Raw genomic sequence first — 16,106 nt, 5'->3', positions numbered from 1 at the left:
CAGCACGAGCTACTCCAAGCCCCCCTGTTTCTGCCAAGCAAGCAGGGGGCTCTCCTCATCCTTACATTGCCCCATCTGGATGCCAAAACCCAAAACCCTGGAGCTGGGAGCATCAGGAAGGGTGCCCTTGGCTAGGGTGACGATGCCTGGAGCAGTTATGGTGGAGCGATGCTGGACACCTCGTGCTGTACCCAAGAACTGCATGCAGCCAGCAGCAACAGGGGGGACAGGAGCAGGGGTTTGAAAGCAAGGCGTAAAAGCGTGGCACGTGATTTCAGGCACACAAAAATTTTGGGGGTAGGTTTTTAGTTGCTTCCCCTTCCCACCCTGTCCTTCCCTGGAGCCCTGCCATGGGGGAAACGGAACGAAACGGACGCGATGCAGCGCGAGGAAATAAAATGGCCATGAAATGAGCACTTACGGTGGCTTTTGGGTTCGCTTAGAACTCTTTTATCTGTTAGGAGAAACAAAGTTAGAAAAGAAAAGGTGATGACGGTGTGATGGCGGGGTGAAATGACGCAAAACGCAGGCGCAGCCGGGCAGTGCGTGGGGGCACGGGGAGCTCTGCAGGTGGCTCTGCTGCCACTGCACCTTCACCAACCCCGCTGTCCTGGGACACATGCCCCAAGCCCCTGCTCTAATGTGGATGCTGGAGCAGGAGGCTTTTGGGGATAAAGAAAGGGGAAATTGGTGTCATGCGGCAGCAGGTGGCAGCATCAGCCTTCGGTGCGCCTGCTTGGAGTGCAGCGCGCACTGGTAGTGGTGTTTTTTTCCCTAAAAACCTAGAAGCTAGCTGCTGCTTCAGAGCTCCTACTGAGCACTGACATTTTCGCAGTGGGGTTGAGAAAACCTGCAGGATTGCCCGCGCTGACAACAACCAGCACGGTTTCAGCAGACCCTGAACCTAGCACGGTTTCAGAAGGCCTGGTGGGACAGTGAGGTTCCACACCGGGCACCAGAAATCCCCCAAACCTTTCTTTACACCGGCCAAGAAATAGCTTTAAACTAATAAATTTTTAAAAACGTGAGTGAATTTTTAAAAAATGCTAAGAAAACCTTTCTGGGGCCCTGCACAACCACCACCAAGCCTTGCTTCAGGAAGGCACTCATCACCTCCGTGGGCACGGAAAGCTGAGACACCCCTCAACCCCACCGCCCTGGAGACCTTCAACCCAAGACTTTCCATTTTTTTTTGGCCCTTTTTACACGCTGATCCTCCCCCTCTGAGCCCATCACCATTTTCTGAAGGCCAACAGCCTTGCTGCAACCAAAACTGACGTCTCCTTCCCGCGCACCAGGGGGACCACAGAAGCAAGATGAACAGGGCCACCATCCTCTCGGGGCCACCATCCCCTCGGGGCCACTGTCCCCTGTCCCCTCGTCCTCCCCACGCACTCACTGTGCAGGCAGAGCCCATCGGTGCAGTTTTTGGAGTCGAGCAGCACGCCGCTGCAGTCCTTGCCGCCGTTGCGGGGGGCCGGGGCAGCGCACTCGCGGCTGCGCCAGTGGGTGCACTCGGTGCTGCAGGCCGACCACTTGCTCCACTCCGTCCACGCGCCGTCCACTGCGGGCCACCAAACACAGACACCGGGCTGGGGACGCTTCGGTACGCCCCCCCCAGGACGGGGAACGAGCGTCTCCAGCAGCAGAAAGGTGCCCGCTCCTGAGCCCCTCTCCTTGGGGAGCGGGAGCACGGGGGGACCGTGGAAGCCGGGGGTAGGACCTCGGGTTTCTGAAGTGCCCCTTACCTGGGCAGAGGGTGGTGCAGGTTATTTTCTGGAAGGGCTGCCCGTCGCAGAAGGAGCCGCCGTTGAGCGGTGCGGGGTTGGTGCACGTCCGCGTGCGCTTCTGCCAGCCCCGGCCACAGCGGTTGTTGCACGGAGACCACTCGGACCAGGTGGACCAGCCCCCGTTCACTGCAGGAGGAGAGGGACACGTCAACACCCAAAACCACAGCGACCACGCCGACAGAGCCCAGCAGGGAAGGTGCAGACGGAGCTAAAAGAATGGTTCACCCCCACCCCGGGTCGCAAACACGGCCCCTTCCCGATGGCGAGGGTGGCTACCGTAGACGATGACGGCGGCCGTGGTGCTCCGGCGCTTGGCCACGATGTTCTTGGCCATGCAGGTGTAATTGGCAGTGTCCAAGAGGCGGGCCTGCTTGATGATGAGGTTGTGATCGATGGTGATGAGGAAGTTGGTGTCCTGGGTGGGATCGATGACGTCCTCGTTCCTCAGCCACTCCACCTGGCAAGAGGAAAGGGCGGGATGGGGGGAGGACGCGGGGGAGGACGGTGATTAAGCTGAGCAGGAACTTGGCCGGGAAAAGCACATCGTAGGTGTAGTGGAAATGCCCATCCCACGTGCCTCCCCCACCAGGATGGTCTCCACAGGGCCCCAAATTAAGCCACGACCCAGCTGCTTCAATGCTCGCTGAAATCTCTTGGTGCCAACGGGGCACAAGAGGTCTGCGTGGGCACGAAGAGCGCGCCAAGCCCAGCAGCTCTTTGCTCGTGTTGCACGGCCACTTCCACGGGCTTCCCACGGCTGGCTGACCCCGGGCGAGTTGCTCCATCGCTGGGTGGCAACGCGGGGTGCAGCACTCAACTGCAGGGCTGCCCATTAGTTCCTGGGCTGTGCTTAATGAGGCCGTTTGGGGTGGGTGTGAGCTGATAACATCACTGTGTGGGCACAAGCAAGGACAAACTGCAGACTTTGGGGCCTGATGGGGAGAGCAAACCCCCCGGAGCAGCCCCAAAGACCTCCTCATCCTCACTGCTGCGTTGGCCAAGGTGTGGCTTCTCAGAGAAGCTGGGTGCTGAGGTTATGTGCGTTGTTTGAAGCCAGAACAGACCCACCACCCCAAATAATCAACCCTGCTGAATAACGAGAGCTGGCAGCCTCAATGCACAGCTGCAACCCATCTGCAGGGACCTGGCTCGTTTCTCCCCACATCTCTCCATTTTTTGGGCTTCATTTGTGGGGTTTCTCCAGGCTGTGCGCTCACCTCCGCCTGCGGCACCCCCTCGGGGGGCCGGCACTGCAGCAGCACCTCGTGCTCCAGCGGCACCTCCTTGCCCAGCGGCTCCTGGTCGAAATTCTTCCGTAGGTCTGGAGGAGAGGGGGAAACCCAGCGGTTACCAGCATGTGGCAGAAACGGGGCACCCGCACAAACCTCAGAGGGAGGAGAGCATCGGTGCGCACACATAGGAAAATTTCTCTGCATCAAAACGCAGCCTGGAAGGATGGGGCCAAATTGCCAGCTGCCAAAAATGCATTTGGGGCACTTTTTTGGAGCGGGACAGTGAGATTTGCATGACTGCGGGGCTCCCATGCATGCACCAAAGCAATTTCCCAGGTTTCAGGGCTCTGGGAGGAGCAGGAGCCCCCCTGCATCACTAGGTGGTGCTGCAATCCTCTGCTCTGGCACCCAAAAAATGGGCTTTCTGCCAGTGCAGGGCACCACAAATTCGGGAGCTGCCCACCCCTGCGCCTTCCAGGGGCCACCAGCACGGTGATCCCACGCCTTGCCCACACCTGCTGCGAGCACACCCTAAATACAGGCCATGCTGTGTGTCCAGCCCATGATGCAAGCCTCATTTTCAGGGATTTAACTCATCATATTTCCAGCGGGACGTGGCACCGGGACGTTAGGCAGTGCCACGCAGAAGGCTTTGATCCAAATGACCAGGTACGAAGGAACTGGAAGGGCGTGAAGCTGACAAGCTTGTGAGCAGGAACTGCATGGGCAGCGTTAGGGAAAGAGGCCGATTTATGGCTTGGCACAGAGTGCCACGCTCAGGGAGCTCCTGTACAGGATGCTGGAGATACAGGAGGCGTCTTAAACTGCTTCATCTCATCTGAGCTACGCTCAGCTGGGGCCAGCTCGGAGACAAAAGGGTTTCCTTGGTGGCCAGCCCCGTGCTGGGTAACATTTTCCTTGTTGAGACTAAATCCTCCGGGGACGTCAGCAACGTAGCTGATTCACCAGCCACCCCCGGTTTGGATAACACCCGGATTATTAGCCCTCTAACAGCGAAATCTGTTTACCACTCGGGAAGCCTGCCCGTTCCCCTCTGGCTCTGCCGTCTCGTTTGCCCCGAGAGCAAATTGAGCGGGCACTTACAGGCGATGCGGACGTAGGCCCTGCGGCTCTTGGTGGTGCCCGCCGAGCTCCAGGCCACGCACTGGCACCAGTAGTCCTCCAGGCCGAAGAGCTCCTCCACCTGCTGCCGGGACACCTCGATCTGCACCTCCCGCACCAGCAGCCCTGCCAGGGGACAGAGGGACAGGGGTGAGACCGAGGCACCCAGGGCTCTGGAAAGGCATTTGAGGAGGGTGAGGTTTCCGTGAAGCGCCGACCCCTCGTGATGTGGCTGCACGCTCCCTGGCTGTGATTTCCTTAGCTCGCTGTGAGGAGCAATTACTGTCTCCCTGCCACCTCCCTGACAGACGTGCACCAAGGAAATATCACTTATTTTGCCACTATTAAGGGGATAAATAAAAGAACAAGGCATCGGGCCAAGTGCTCTCGGAAGAACCGGGGCTCTCAGAAAGACCCAGACCTCCAAAGAGATGCTCCAAAACCTCTTGTCTTGTCTGAAAGCCTCGGCCAAGAGGATCAGGAAAAGCAGAGAGGGATCCAGCCGGGGCTCTGCCGCCTCTGTAAGCACTGCACGTGAAGATGCCCTACCCCAAAAATTGTAGGATGAGCTTATGAATCACAGGGTGACTGCTTAAACGGCTTACACGCATCCAAACACGGCTGCTTTTCCAAACGCTCCCTACTCATCCGGCTGAGTTATCCTCTCTGACTTGGCCTATTTTTGCTTTCTTCCGCGTGAAATGCTTCGGATCAGATGCAGTCAGAGCCCTACAGAGCGTGCTTCGCTCAAGACACGTCATCTTAAAAGTTATTCTTTTTCTTTTAAGGGTCCCTTTTTCCAAGGCTTTAACCAAGGATGCTGAAAAGCCGCGGACACCTAACCGTGCTCATCTGTCTCTCCGTGGCCGTCTCCCCCCATACCCCTTGCAGCAACTCTCCCTCCTGACAGCAGACGCTGCAAATGCAGATTTTCAGAGCAGCAAACCGCTCTGGTTCCAGCTCCTTTCCTCAGGGTGGCTGCTGGGCACACGTGCCCGAGCCTGCGTGTGTTTTCCACGCACGGCATCACCTCCGCACTGAAGTTACTGCCAGGTTTTTTACCGGCAGCAGCAACAGCAGCTTTGAAAGCTGGATGAAGAACACGTGTTTTCCTCCCCAAACTGCCCGCATGTTCCCTTGAAGCTGGTTTCTCCAGCATGTTTCACTCTTCAATGCTCTTCCCCTAAGCCCCTGCTGCTTTGCCTTGAAGATGTTATAAATAAACGGCCCCTCAGAGAGCGGCTCGGGCACCACCAGGCACCGGCTTTGCCCTCCAGCAGTGCTTCACCATCCAACACCAGAGGTACCGCTGCAAGGCAGAGGCTTCCCTCGTGCCCTAATAAGCCTCATCATCCTCGTGCTGCTACCCAGCTCCTCTCTTAAGGCTCACAGATGATAAGAGAAAAAAGTTGTGCGTGGACCGAGGAGGTGGGGAATGCGTTAAAGTGACTTTGTGGGGCTGCAGCCCCCTGGGAATGCTAAAACCAATGGGAAAGAGGTCTGCTGGAGGAGAATAATCCCCGGCGTGGAGGTGCAGTGGAAAAAAGAAACCTGGGAAGGAGGAAGGAGATTGGGAAAGTCTCTGGGGTAAGGACAGAGGACAGCAAGTCCCATGGTCCCATAAAAGAGTGGTGCCATTCGGGGTGAGAGACATCGGGCTGTGGGGATGGGAGGAGGAGGAGCAGGAGGCATCCTCCAGCCCCAGGATGGACCCAAACCCCTACCCAGCTCCTGGCCCACAGCCCCACCGGTCAGAGAGCCCTGAGAGGAAAGAAAAGGGCAGGAAAAGCTGGAAAAAGAGGGGGCAGCAGGCGGGAGGGGGCTCACCCGTGACCTCATCCAGGTCCTCCTTGGTGACATGGTCGTTCTGGTTGACCCACTCCCCGTTGCACTTGAAGTAGATCTGGGTGGCGGGGTTGGCCCTGCAGACGAGCTCCACGGGCTTGTTCTTCACGATGTAGGCGTCCTGCGGCTCCAGCAAGAAGTGGGGCAGCGTCTCCGCCGGGGCCGAGGGGAAGGAGTCGGGCAGCACGTCGCTGTACTCCAGCCCTGCGGGGCGAGCGCACGGGGGAGTCAGGCCCAGCCCAGCCCAGCCCCTCCCCGAGGATGCTCAGAGCTTTTCCCCAGGGGAAAGCAGATCTCTGCCAGGTGGGGAGCATCCTGCCCAGGTGCCCTGCTGACCCCAAACATCACCGGCATGATAAAAAACCGATAAAAACCACGCGGACGCAGCGGGGCGCATGCACATCGGGGTGTTACTGCTTAACCTCTGCTTGTGGGCACCCGGCAAGCTTGTAGGTTGCCCAGCGGGGCTTTTCCTCACACCCCCAAGAATTAAGGAGCCTGCTCTCCTCTCCCGCAGCTCTGCTTGCCAGCGCCAGGCACTGCAGCAAACATCAGCAGCCTGCAGAAACACCTCCAAGAGCTGGCGTGGCAGAAAGGAGCCCACTCCCTCCGTCACCCTTTGGCAAGGGGCCGCCTGGGATGGCAGCAGGAGGAGGAGGAGGAGGAGGAAGCCGCACGTGCCAAGGAACCGAGGTGCCCAAGCTGCCTCCCCAGCAAAAAAAAACAGCGAGCGAGGGGAAAAAAAATAACAAACCCACGCGAGGTCAGTCGTTTAAAATCCATTTAGGAAAATTGACTTTCCATTTCCATTTAACGCAGCGCTACGGGAGAGCACTAGGACATTCGTCATAATCCATTAACTGCTCTTTTGGAAACAATGAATTAAACTCGGGGCTAATTCCTGTCTCCCTGGCTCTTCCCCACCTCTCCGGCCATTCCCTCCCCAATTTCGCTCGCCAGGCTGTGATTTTCTCGGCACCCCACCACTTGCAGGGCATCGAGGAGGCACTGTATCAGAGCAGCAACCACCACCTCTTTTTTTCCCCATTTACAACTCAATTTTGCATCTGTCAAGCCGTCTTTGCACTTTTTTTTTCCTTGTAAACCGTTCTGGTGCCATAAACCTAAATTTCCTGGCACAGGGGGCAGGCAGGAGATAATCCACAGGGCTGGCACGAGAGGCAGCCAACAAAACTCAACTCAAGGGCTCGTGTGAAAACCTCTCCCCAGTCACGCTGCGCTCCTGCAGAGCCGGATCCAGGGCTTGGTGGCTGGGGATGTGAACAGAGCATCCTCCAAAAATCACCAGGGCGAGGAGAAGAAAAGCCCACAGGACGTGACACACACCCCCGGGCACCGCTTGGCATTTTCTGCCACGTTGGGCAATCCAGAGGCTTTCTGGGGGGCAATCAAAAGTCATGAGGCTTCTGTAAAAAGGGTCCTCGTGCCTCCCTGACCCCACTCTGAAAAGAGGCCCTAGAGGACTTGTAAGGGCTCAATGGACACCCACAAGGGCTCCCTGTGTCCCTGGGGATAGCCAGGAAGGTGAGGAGCGAGACAAAGCCATGCCGGCCCCTAAATGCTGCGTTCGTGTTTCCCCGAGTTGTTTGACACCTGTCGCATCCTGAGAAATCCTGGGATGCAAACGCTGCTGTAGGATGCTCGGGGACAGCCTGAGTATCAGGGCTCTGCATCGCTCGGGTCACACCCAGCAGCACCGAGGGATTTGAGGAGGAGGAGGAGGAGAAGGGACTAAGCCCTGATGCCAAGCGGAGGAGGAGCGGCGAGCTGGAAAAGGGAGGAGGGGAAAACAGGCACTGACTTCTCTCCAGCCTCCTCTTCCCCGTTCCCTCATCACACGTTTTAATCCCGCGGGCTTGAGCCGGATGATCCGCAGCATCTGCTCCCGGGGGAGTTAGGTGCAGATGTTGGCAGCCTGCGCCCTCGATGCGAGAAGATCGCCGACCCCAGCGGCACCTCGCCGTGCGCCAACCCCCTCCCGCCACCCCAAACGCACGGCACGAGGGATGGAGAGGCCAGAAAGCAATTCCCCCGAGCTGGGAGAACCTCCAGAGGGCAGCGTTAAAATCCTCTACTCCTGCAGTTGTTATCCCTGCAAATATTTGGGAGATTACAGGAGCATTAGCGGCGGCAAAGCCCGGTGCCCATCGCCAGGGCCAGGCGTCAGCCCCGGCACACAGGGAGGCAGGGACACGATGCTAAAATTAAGGGTTTTTGTTGTGTTTCTCCAGCTAAACAGGGGTGCCCAGCTCGTGGGGGTGTCCCGAGGCTTAAATGAAGCAAGAGCAAAAGGTTTCGAGGGGTGATGGTGGTGGATGCAGAGCCATGGGCTGGCTACCTGGTGGGCAGTGCCCATTCCCAAGAGCTTCCCACCACGGAAAACCCTCCTGGGACAATTCCGGCCTCAGCAAAAAGCAGCTGAGCTTCTCCAAGAAGCACCCTCTCCCCCTGAACATCCCACTCACCACATACAGTCCCGAGGGCAAAGCCAAAAACCCTCCGGCATCACCAGGGGCTGACGCAAACCGCGGCGAGCGGAGGCAATCGAGGCGGGGAGGGCGCAGCGGGGCTGCCACCACGTCCCACGAGGACCTCCCAGCCCTCCCCTGCAAGGTGCTGATGCAAAGCTCTGAGCTCGTTAGCTCAGCAGCCCGCGTTAACCTCGTTAACCTCTCCGCTGCGGGACGGAGCCCAAATCGGAGCGGGGGACCCCAGCGGGACACAAGGCTGGGGGCGCACGAGGGGGGGGGATGTGGGTAAGGAGGGTTTGGGAAGGGAAAAAGGAGGAACATGGGTACCCAACCTCTTTTTCACATCCCGGTGGTGTCCAACACATCTCCCACACCCATGAAATCCCAACTGCACCCAACCCATGGCCAGGGTGCTCGGTTCAGGACCTTTTGACTCATTTGTTGCCCCCAAAACCAGCAAATCCAGGCCCTGGGGACCCAGCAGGGGCAACACATTGGTGCCCCCCAGCACGGGGCAGCAGGGCTTGGCAGCTTCATCCCGTCACCTCCCCTCCTCTATTTCAGCCAGGGGACACAGGACATGGGACAGCTCTGCCCCCAGCGTTTCGGCGCAGCTCCCCAGACCGGCCGGCTCCCCGCAGCAGGCAAATGTTGTAATTACAGAGGGCGCAGTAATGAGGGGGTGCTCCCAGCCAGCCCTAATTACACCCTTGGAGAAAATAAGCAGATTCCTCTCCCAGCGAAATTAAAAGCCTGCAGACGGACGCCCGCGCTGTGCACCTTTATTAAACGGGGCTGGATGTGGAGGCAGGGAGGGGAGGGAAAAAGCAGAGAAAGCAAAGTCTGGGCTGAAAAAGGGTGAGATGGAGGAGCCAGGCGGCACCAGCCCTGCTGCAAGGGTCCTGAGTCACGGGAGTCCCCAAACCTCCATCCCCAGCTGACGACAATGGGGCTGTGCCCAAAACATCCCTCGCTGCGAGCTCAGAGGAGACCCCTCCCTGCGATGCCTCGCGCCTCCCCAAAAATACCCAAGAAGAAGGCAAAAAGGAGGAATTACGTAGCAAATCCCCGTTACACCCTATCATGCTCGAGTCCTTTGTGCTACTTCGCACATTTCCTTCAGGGTCGTGTTGGGAAACTATCGCCAAATTTCACCTACGCCGGCTCTCACCGGGGCCCAGCCACTTGGCTTTGTGCTGTTTCAATGCCATTGCCGCGCTCCCCTCGTGCAGGCTGCTCTGTTTGCCCAGCCACCACGTTATTTTTAACGGATATCATAATTATACGGGCTTTATTTGTTTGCTCTGGCTCGGAGAAGGAAAAGAGCCAGCAGCAGGTAAGGTGGCCGTACGCTGGTTATTCACATCTACGGCATGCGCTGCCTGCCCGTTGTGCAAAGAACAACAATTCCAGCGAGGAAAAAGAGAGGAAAACGGGGAACGAAGAGGGACTTGTTGCCCTGTCTGATGCCAGAAAGTCCAGAGAACTACGAATTATCAATTGGAGAGGTGGTGAATCAAGGGGAGGAGGAAAGCTCTCCCCGGCAGGGCCGCGGTGGGCGCGCACGCAACAGGTCCCCTCTCCCCTCTCCAGGCTGCTTCCAAATGCCAGCTCCCCGAGAAGCCGGGCCGCGGGCAGGAAGCGATTTCCTGTTCACACAAATTACATCCATATTTAAAAAATGTAAATTCCCCGGCGCTCCAACTGGAGCCTGGCAATTCGGAGGCGGGCGTTTTGCAATGGGCTTTCTCGACATGCAAATGCGGAGGCAAACGCGTTTGCTTAGGGCATGCAAAAAAAAAAGATTAAAAAAAAAGAGAGAAAAAAAAAAAAACAAAGCAATTTAAAAAATCAGCACTGTGAAACTACCCGGGACAGGAGGTGTTCCTCCAGGAGGAGAAGGATGCTCTGCTGCCAGCCTGGTTATTCACAGCGGGACGCCCCAGCTCCAAATAAACCCTCCTGGGGCCAGCATGGCAACGCACAGGGCACAGGGCTTTGCCCTTGGAGCATCCCAATCCCTGGCTGGGAAGGGATGGCAGCAGCCCAGCCAGGCACAGCAAGGAGTTTCGGCAGCTGGAGGAGCAGTGCAAAGGGAGAAGAAGGAGCTCACTTTGCTTGGTTGTGCCTTTTTTTTTTTTTTGGCACCCGCCCTCTCCTCCCCAGCAGCTCCCCAAAAGCCCCGGGAAGCCAAAGCCTCCTGGAAGGCTGCTCCCTTGGCGTGAGGCTGTCGGTGGAAAAACACAAAACCTACTGCAAAAAAAAAGGAGAAAACCAGCGCATTCAATGCCCCAAATTAACTAGAAATTCAAATGGGGGAGCAATGTCAAAGAGCAGCTGGTTAAGACCCCTTTATTAAATGGCCTTTAAAGTTGCCCTTAATCTTGCAGATTTGTTGCCCTGATCAAGGAAAAAAAAAAAAAAAGCATTAACGGAGGATGGAAATATTCTGCTTTTGTCCTTTCTCTGCCCTTTTCTTCCCTTCTCATTTCTCTGGGACACACAGAAGGAAAAATGGGGGGAGGGAGAGAGCAGGGATAGAAAGAGATTGGAGGGGAAAAAAAAAATAGAAAGAAATAATCCCTGCTGCAGAATATGAAATATTAAGACTCTGCTCTCCCCCTCCATGCCAGCCCTGCCCCCGGTCCAGAAGAAAGCCCTGGGCAGGGCTCGCTCAGGGCCAAGGCTTCCCCATCCCCTGGCTGCTGCCCTTTAATCCCTGCAGCAAGGCGCAGGTAGGGGAGCAGCTCCCAGCCTCCAGCTCTGCTCCTCCTGGAGGTTACCTCCAGTTATTTCACACCAAGGCTTTAAAAGACAGAGCAAAAAAACCCTGTCGATGTTTGGGAACCAACCAGGGGGGTGCTTAAAGCCAACAGGACCCCGGAGCCCGCTCCTTCCTTTCTCACCGCCGGCAATTTCCACCTTTTGACTGTTTCTTCCCCAATTTGTTCGTGGAGGCTGGCCGCACAAAGCCAGCCCTGGCAATCCTTCCACCTTTTCTTCTCCCCGCTCCCCCGGTGCTGAATTCCTCTTTCCTCCCTTTGTCCTGCCCCCAAGTTGCAACCGGGGCTCCGGGCTCCTGCAGCCTCCGCCGCCAGCCTCCTCCAAAGGTGACCCAAAAAAGTCCTCAGGGAGACAGGGGACGAAGGCTGATGCATGCCAAGGAGCAAAAAAAAATGATGGAAAGGGGAAAAAAGCCCTCCAGCCTCGTCCTCTTGTGTTATGGGTCCCGTCCTCTTGCGCCAAGGGTCCCCTCTTGTGCCAAGGGTCCCCTCCTCTTGTGCCAAGGGTCCTGCAGTGTCCTCATTCCCACGAGTGATTTGCACTAATTGCTTTAAATGTGGGGGCAGCACGCCCCCCAGATGCCACCGGGCTGGGATTTGCTGTCAGCAGCCATAAATCAAAAAAAATAAAATAAAATAAAATAGCAGGCAGTGCTATGGGAGCAGCGGGTCCACAAATCCACCGCGAGCGAATATCCAGCTTCCAAAATCTGGGTCCTACGGGGCCCTGCAGGTGCTGTGGGCTCCATCCTGTGCCCCTAAAAGCGAGGAGGAGCGGCCCCCGTTCCAGGAAAATGCACTGCAGCAGGGCTGCTGCCCGTCCCGGGGGGGCCATCAGGCTACCAGCGCGTCCATCCAGCCTGATCTAGAAATTACTAATGTAAATTAATGGATAATTGAAGCCCTTTGCTCCTAAATATTTCAATTATTTAACAGGCAATTAAGAGCGAGGGAAAGGAAAAGAGGAAAAGGGGCCTTAACCCCGCAGGTGGGGGGGGGGGGGGAGAAAAAATAAAAATGGAAGTGAGAAGAGAGCAGCGAGAGCCAAGCACGCACATCGGGGGGGGGCTGCCAGCCGCGAGCACACCTCGCTGCGGGTTTTCGCCAGGCTGCCTTTCCCGAGGATGCCCCAGCCCCAGGGGGAGCCGGTTCTGCCCCAGTTTCTTTCCAGGAGAGGACGGCTTCAGCTGCGCATCCTCAACTATTTCTGCCCGTGGAATTGGTGGCGACTTCCCAGAACTCATAGGATTTTTTTTAGGGATTTTAAAAATTTCTGTCCCACCGCCTAACCACGAGCCGACAGCATTCCCTTACATAACGCCGTCCCTAACCCCGTTTCTTGTTGTTTTCTTTTAACCCCTCCATTCACCTGACCCAAACACCTTGAATCCGTACATTTCAACCTTTTTTTTCAGTCCCCATCCCTCCCCGAACACACCAAGGGGCACTGGGATGGGCACCACCAGTGCGATGAGTTTCCCATCCTCAGAAAAACGCACAACGAGGAGTGGAACGGGACCGAAAAACCACGGGATTTCCTCCTCCTGCCTCCATCCCCAGCCAGCCAGGGATATTCCCACAGCTCCCCTGAGCCCTGGAGGGGGGGTCACGAAGGAAAATGCCTGGCGGCCCGTCGAGAAAAGACGTCATGTGGGAAAAAAGGCGTTTTCACAAAAGCGGTACGTGCCCGGGGACGGCACCGAGGGCAGGGAGACGCAGCGAGACAATAGTGAATAGATTTCAGATTACATCCTGAACTCGCGGCCTCCTGGGAACGGGGTTATAAAAACCCTTTTTATTTTGTTTGTAGTCCAAAACAAACAAGTACATAAAAAGCCCAACGCCGAGGAGCCAGCCAGGAAGTGAGCAACATCTGGGAAACATCTGGTCCTGGCTGCCCCGCAGGCTGAGCCCCGGCACGGCTCCGTCTACCTGCTCACACGCTTCTCAGGCAGCCCCGGCACCCCAAATGCCATCCCCTGCCCCGAAAGGGAGCTCCTGGGGGAAAGCTGGGCCCGTCACCCCGCTCCTCTCGCCTGGGGAGCGATTTGGAGAATGCCCTGGTGCAGGGTTTGGAGAGCTGCAAAGAGCTCCAAGCAACGCAGGATGCCCTGGTGCGGGGTTTCAGGCATTTTAGGATATCCAGAGCATTGCACGATGCCTCGGTGCAGGGCTCTGAGCATTGCAGGACACCCTGAACATCACAGGACACCCAAAATATCACAGGATACCCCAAAGCTTAAAGGATAAACCAAGCACTGTGGGACACCCTGGTACAGGGCTCACCCTGAGCATTAAAGGATGCCCTGGGGCAGGGCCCTGAGCATTGCAGGACCCCCCAGCTGGAGCTATTTCATTTTCTCCTTTCCCTTTCCCACCCCAAACCCCAAACAGCTCCGCAACCAGGCAGCACCACCACCACAGAAGTGGCTGCGCAGCACCCAGCACCCCCCGCCCCGTTCCCCATCCCGGACGCACACGCTGCCATATAGGAGCAGCAGCTACACGAGCGACACCACGGCTCCGTTTCAAGGGTAAATAATTAGAAAAGTCAATTAATTCCCCCCAGCATTGCTGCCCGGTCAGCCCCAGCCCCTCGGAGCCGGGCACACGTGCGGCTTCGCTTTGAGAGGGCCAGCCTCAATCAGGCTTTGGGGAGCAGGGCGGGAGGAAATTAATGAAAGGCAAAGCTGATTACAAAGAACAATACAATGAGCTGATTACAAAGAACAATACAATGACTCAATCTGTTGTTTCTCCTACCTCCATTGTATGAAGCTTTTTACATTTTTAAAGGTTTCGCCAGGTCCCTCCATGCACAATGGAAGCACCTCCAGAGGGAAGCGGTAATGGCCCCCGGAGACTTTTGAGCAAGACTGGACAAAAACAGGGCAGAAACAATCCCCGAGGAAGGGCCAGATGATCTAACAGGTCTTTTGCATCTTTAATTTCTCACCCTTTTCTTTCTGCTCTTATTTCAGGCACAGGTTTTTTGGTTTTTTTTTTTTGGCTGCCGCTAATTAGATGGTAATGCGGGAGCAGTTTCATTCCCAGCACATGGTGGAACCAAAAAAAAAAACCCAACACGCGCCAGGTCTGAGCACGAGGGATTGATCCTGAAGGTGCTGAGAGCTGGGGATGGCTTTTACCACCCTACCAGAGGCATCAAAGCTTGGTGAGAGGAGCCAAGGGGCGCAGCACCAAGCCCTGATGCCCCGATCCTGCGCCCACCCTGCCGCAGATAGGGGACCCCAGCCCCTTGGGGTCATGGTGCCTGGCCCCGAGCCGGGATGAGAGCAAAAAGCTGCTGCTCCGAGCCCCGTTTATGACCTTCCACGGGGGGAGCCCGCTGACAGCTTCACGAGCTTTTTGTTTTTCAAGTCGTGGTTTTATATTTACGACCTGAAAGGGAAAGATGCAAGCAGGCAGAGCGTCGTGGGGCTATCTGCTCCCGACCTGCCCCCAGCCAGGCAGTTCCAGGAAGCCATAAAAAGCGATCACATTTCAGCCTCTTCTCCCCTCCTTCTTGCTCTCTCCTCACTAAAAACACCTCTTTTTTTTTTTTTTCCATGGTGGTCATTTCTTTCTAATGCTTAACCCCCCCCCAAGGAAAAGCATCAAAAATTCATGCAGGAAGCTTCAGGGAAATCATAAGGGAAAATGAGAGGCCCCGTGTGCTGGGGAGCATCCCAGTGAAGGCGAGACCCCTCTGAGTTTGGGGTATTTAAAAGGAAAAAGGTGGCCAGAAGCTGGTTTTGGGGCAGGGAACCACGTCCCTCTGCTCAATGACCAGGGGATGGAGGCACTTCCCAGCAGAGCCGGGTTGGCTGCACCAAGAATAAAGGCAGGAGCAGGGGGCTGAGCTCTTATTTATAAGCTTAGTGGGGGAAAGAGGGCAAAAGTCCTCCGAGCTCAGCATGGGGGCTGCAGAGAAATGCCTTTGGGATGCGTTCCAGCCAGCAGCTTGCCCCACAACAAGATAAGCGCCCTCCTTCACCTCCAAATTCCTTGGTGGAGGAGACAGCCCTGGTTTTAACAGCACGGGGAGGTGCCACAGCCAGGACACAGTGGTGATAAGAGGGGTTTTTTTGCTGTGTTTTGTCTAGCCAGTGGGTCAAGGGCTTCCAAAATGCATCACCAAAGACCAGTGGGGCACGGGCGCACCAAAGTGCCCAGGACGCACCAAGGTGCCCAGGACGCAGTGGTGCCATCCTGGGTGCCCTCTGCTTTTTTAAGCCCCACGAGCCAGGGCAGCGAGGGCCCTGAGCTAAGAGGCGAGCGAAAATCCTCCTTTCCCTGCCCTCGCCGGGGGTGGGATGCCGAAGGCAGCGCGCGGAGCAAGGGTTTGTGCCGCAGCCCCGGGCGTGGGGCCGTGCCCCACAGCTGCCTCTCATTACAGCTTCACCTTCCCCACTCCCATCCGCGGCTGGGCTGCGAGAGCCGGACGGTCTGGTAGAGCCAGTCGGCAAGAGAGAGAAAATACTAATAAAAAAATATATTTATATATATATATATAAAAAGGCTTTCAAGGAGGGCTAACGATTTTCTCAGCGCACCGGGGGCAGCGAGTGGCATCCCGGGGTGCGGGAGCAGCGGGGCAGGGATGCAGGGAGCCTCCTCTCCTCTTCCCTCCCCTCTTTATCTGCTGCCTGGGGCTCTAGCCCGGCGCCTGCTGATAATCAGGGAGCGCATTTGAAACCCCGGCGCCAGACAGGATCCTTATCTCCAGGAATGCGGGATGGGGGCAGCCCCTGCAAGAGCTTTGGGAGAAAAGGGGGAGGCAAGAAGACCCCCCTGCCTCGTCTGCTGGGTGCACAAGCACACGTGCGGGGACCAGAGGAG

At 56.7% G+C, this 16,106-nt stretch overlaps 1 protein-coding gene across 3 annotated transcripts in view; it reads right to left on the bottom strand.

The window, feature by feature from the left end:
* The window catches only part of UNC5B (unc-5 netrin receptor B), a 35,911-nt gene that overhangs the window by 6,696 nt on the left and 13,109 nt on the right, over window positions 1–16,106 (bottom strand). For 2 of the 3 annotated variants that reach the window (XM_072040328.1, XM_038181275.2), the window contains exons 2-8: window positions 5,972–6,193; window positions 4,127–4,270; window positions 3,008–3,111; window positions 2,067–2,247; window positions 1,749–1,916; window positions 1,400–1,564; window positions 422–454 (exon numbers count right to left, since the gene is read on the bottom strand). In XM_072040328.1, coding sequence (XP_071896429.1) covers window positions 422–454; window positions 1,400–1,564; window positions 1,749–1,916; window positions 2,067–2,247; window positions 3,008–3,111; window positions 4,127–4,270; window positions 5,972–6,193 — 1,017 coding nt within the window. The remainder of the gene's footprint in view (window positions 1–421; window positions 455–1,399; window positions 1,565–1,748; window positions 1,917–2,066; window positions 2,248–3,007; window positions 3,112–4,126; window positions 4,271–5,971; window positions 6,194–16,106) is intronic. The other variant, XM_072040327.1, reaches the window with a different exon arrangement.

Source organism: Anas platyrhynchos, chromosome 6 (genome assembly GCF_047663525.1).
Source record: "Anas platyrhynchos isolate ZD024472 breed Pekin duck chromosome 6, IASCAAS_PekinDuck_T2T, whole genome shotgun sequence".
NCBI lineage: Eukaryota > Metazoa > Chordata > Aves > Anseriformes > Anatidae > Anas > Anas platyrhynchos.
Note: the sequence above shows the minus strand (reverse complement) of the source record. Positions and strands in the feature narration are given on the sequence as shown.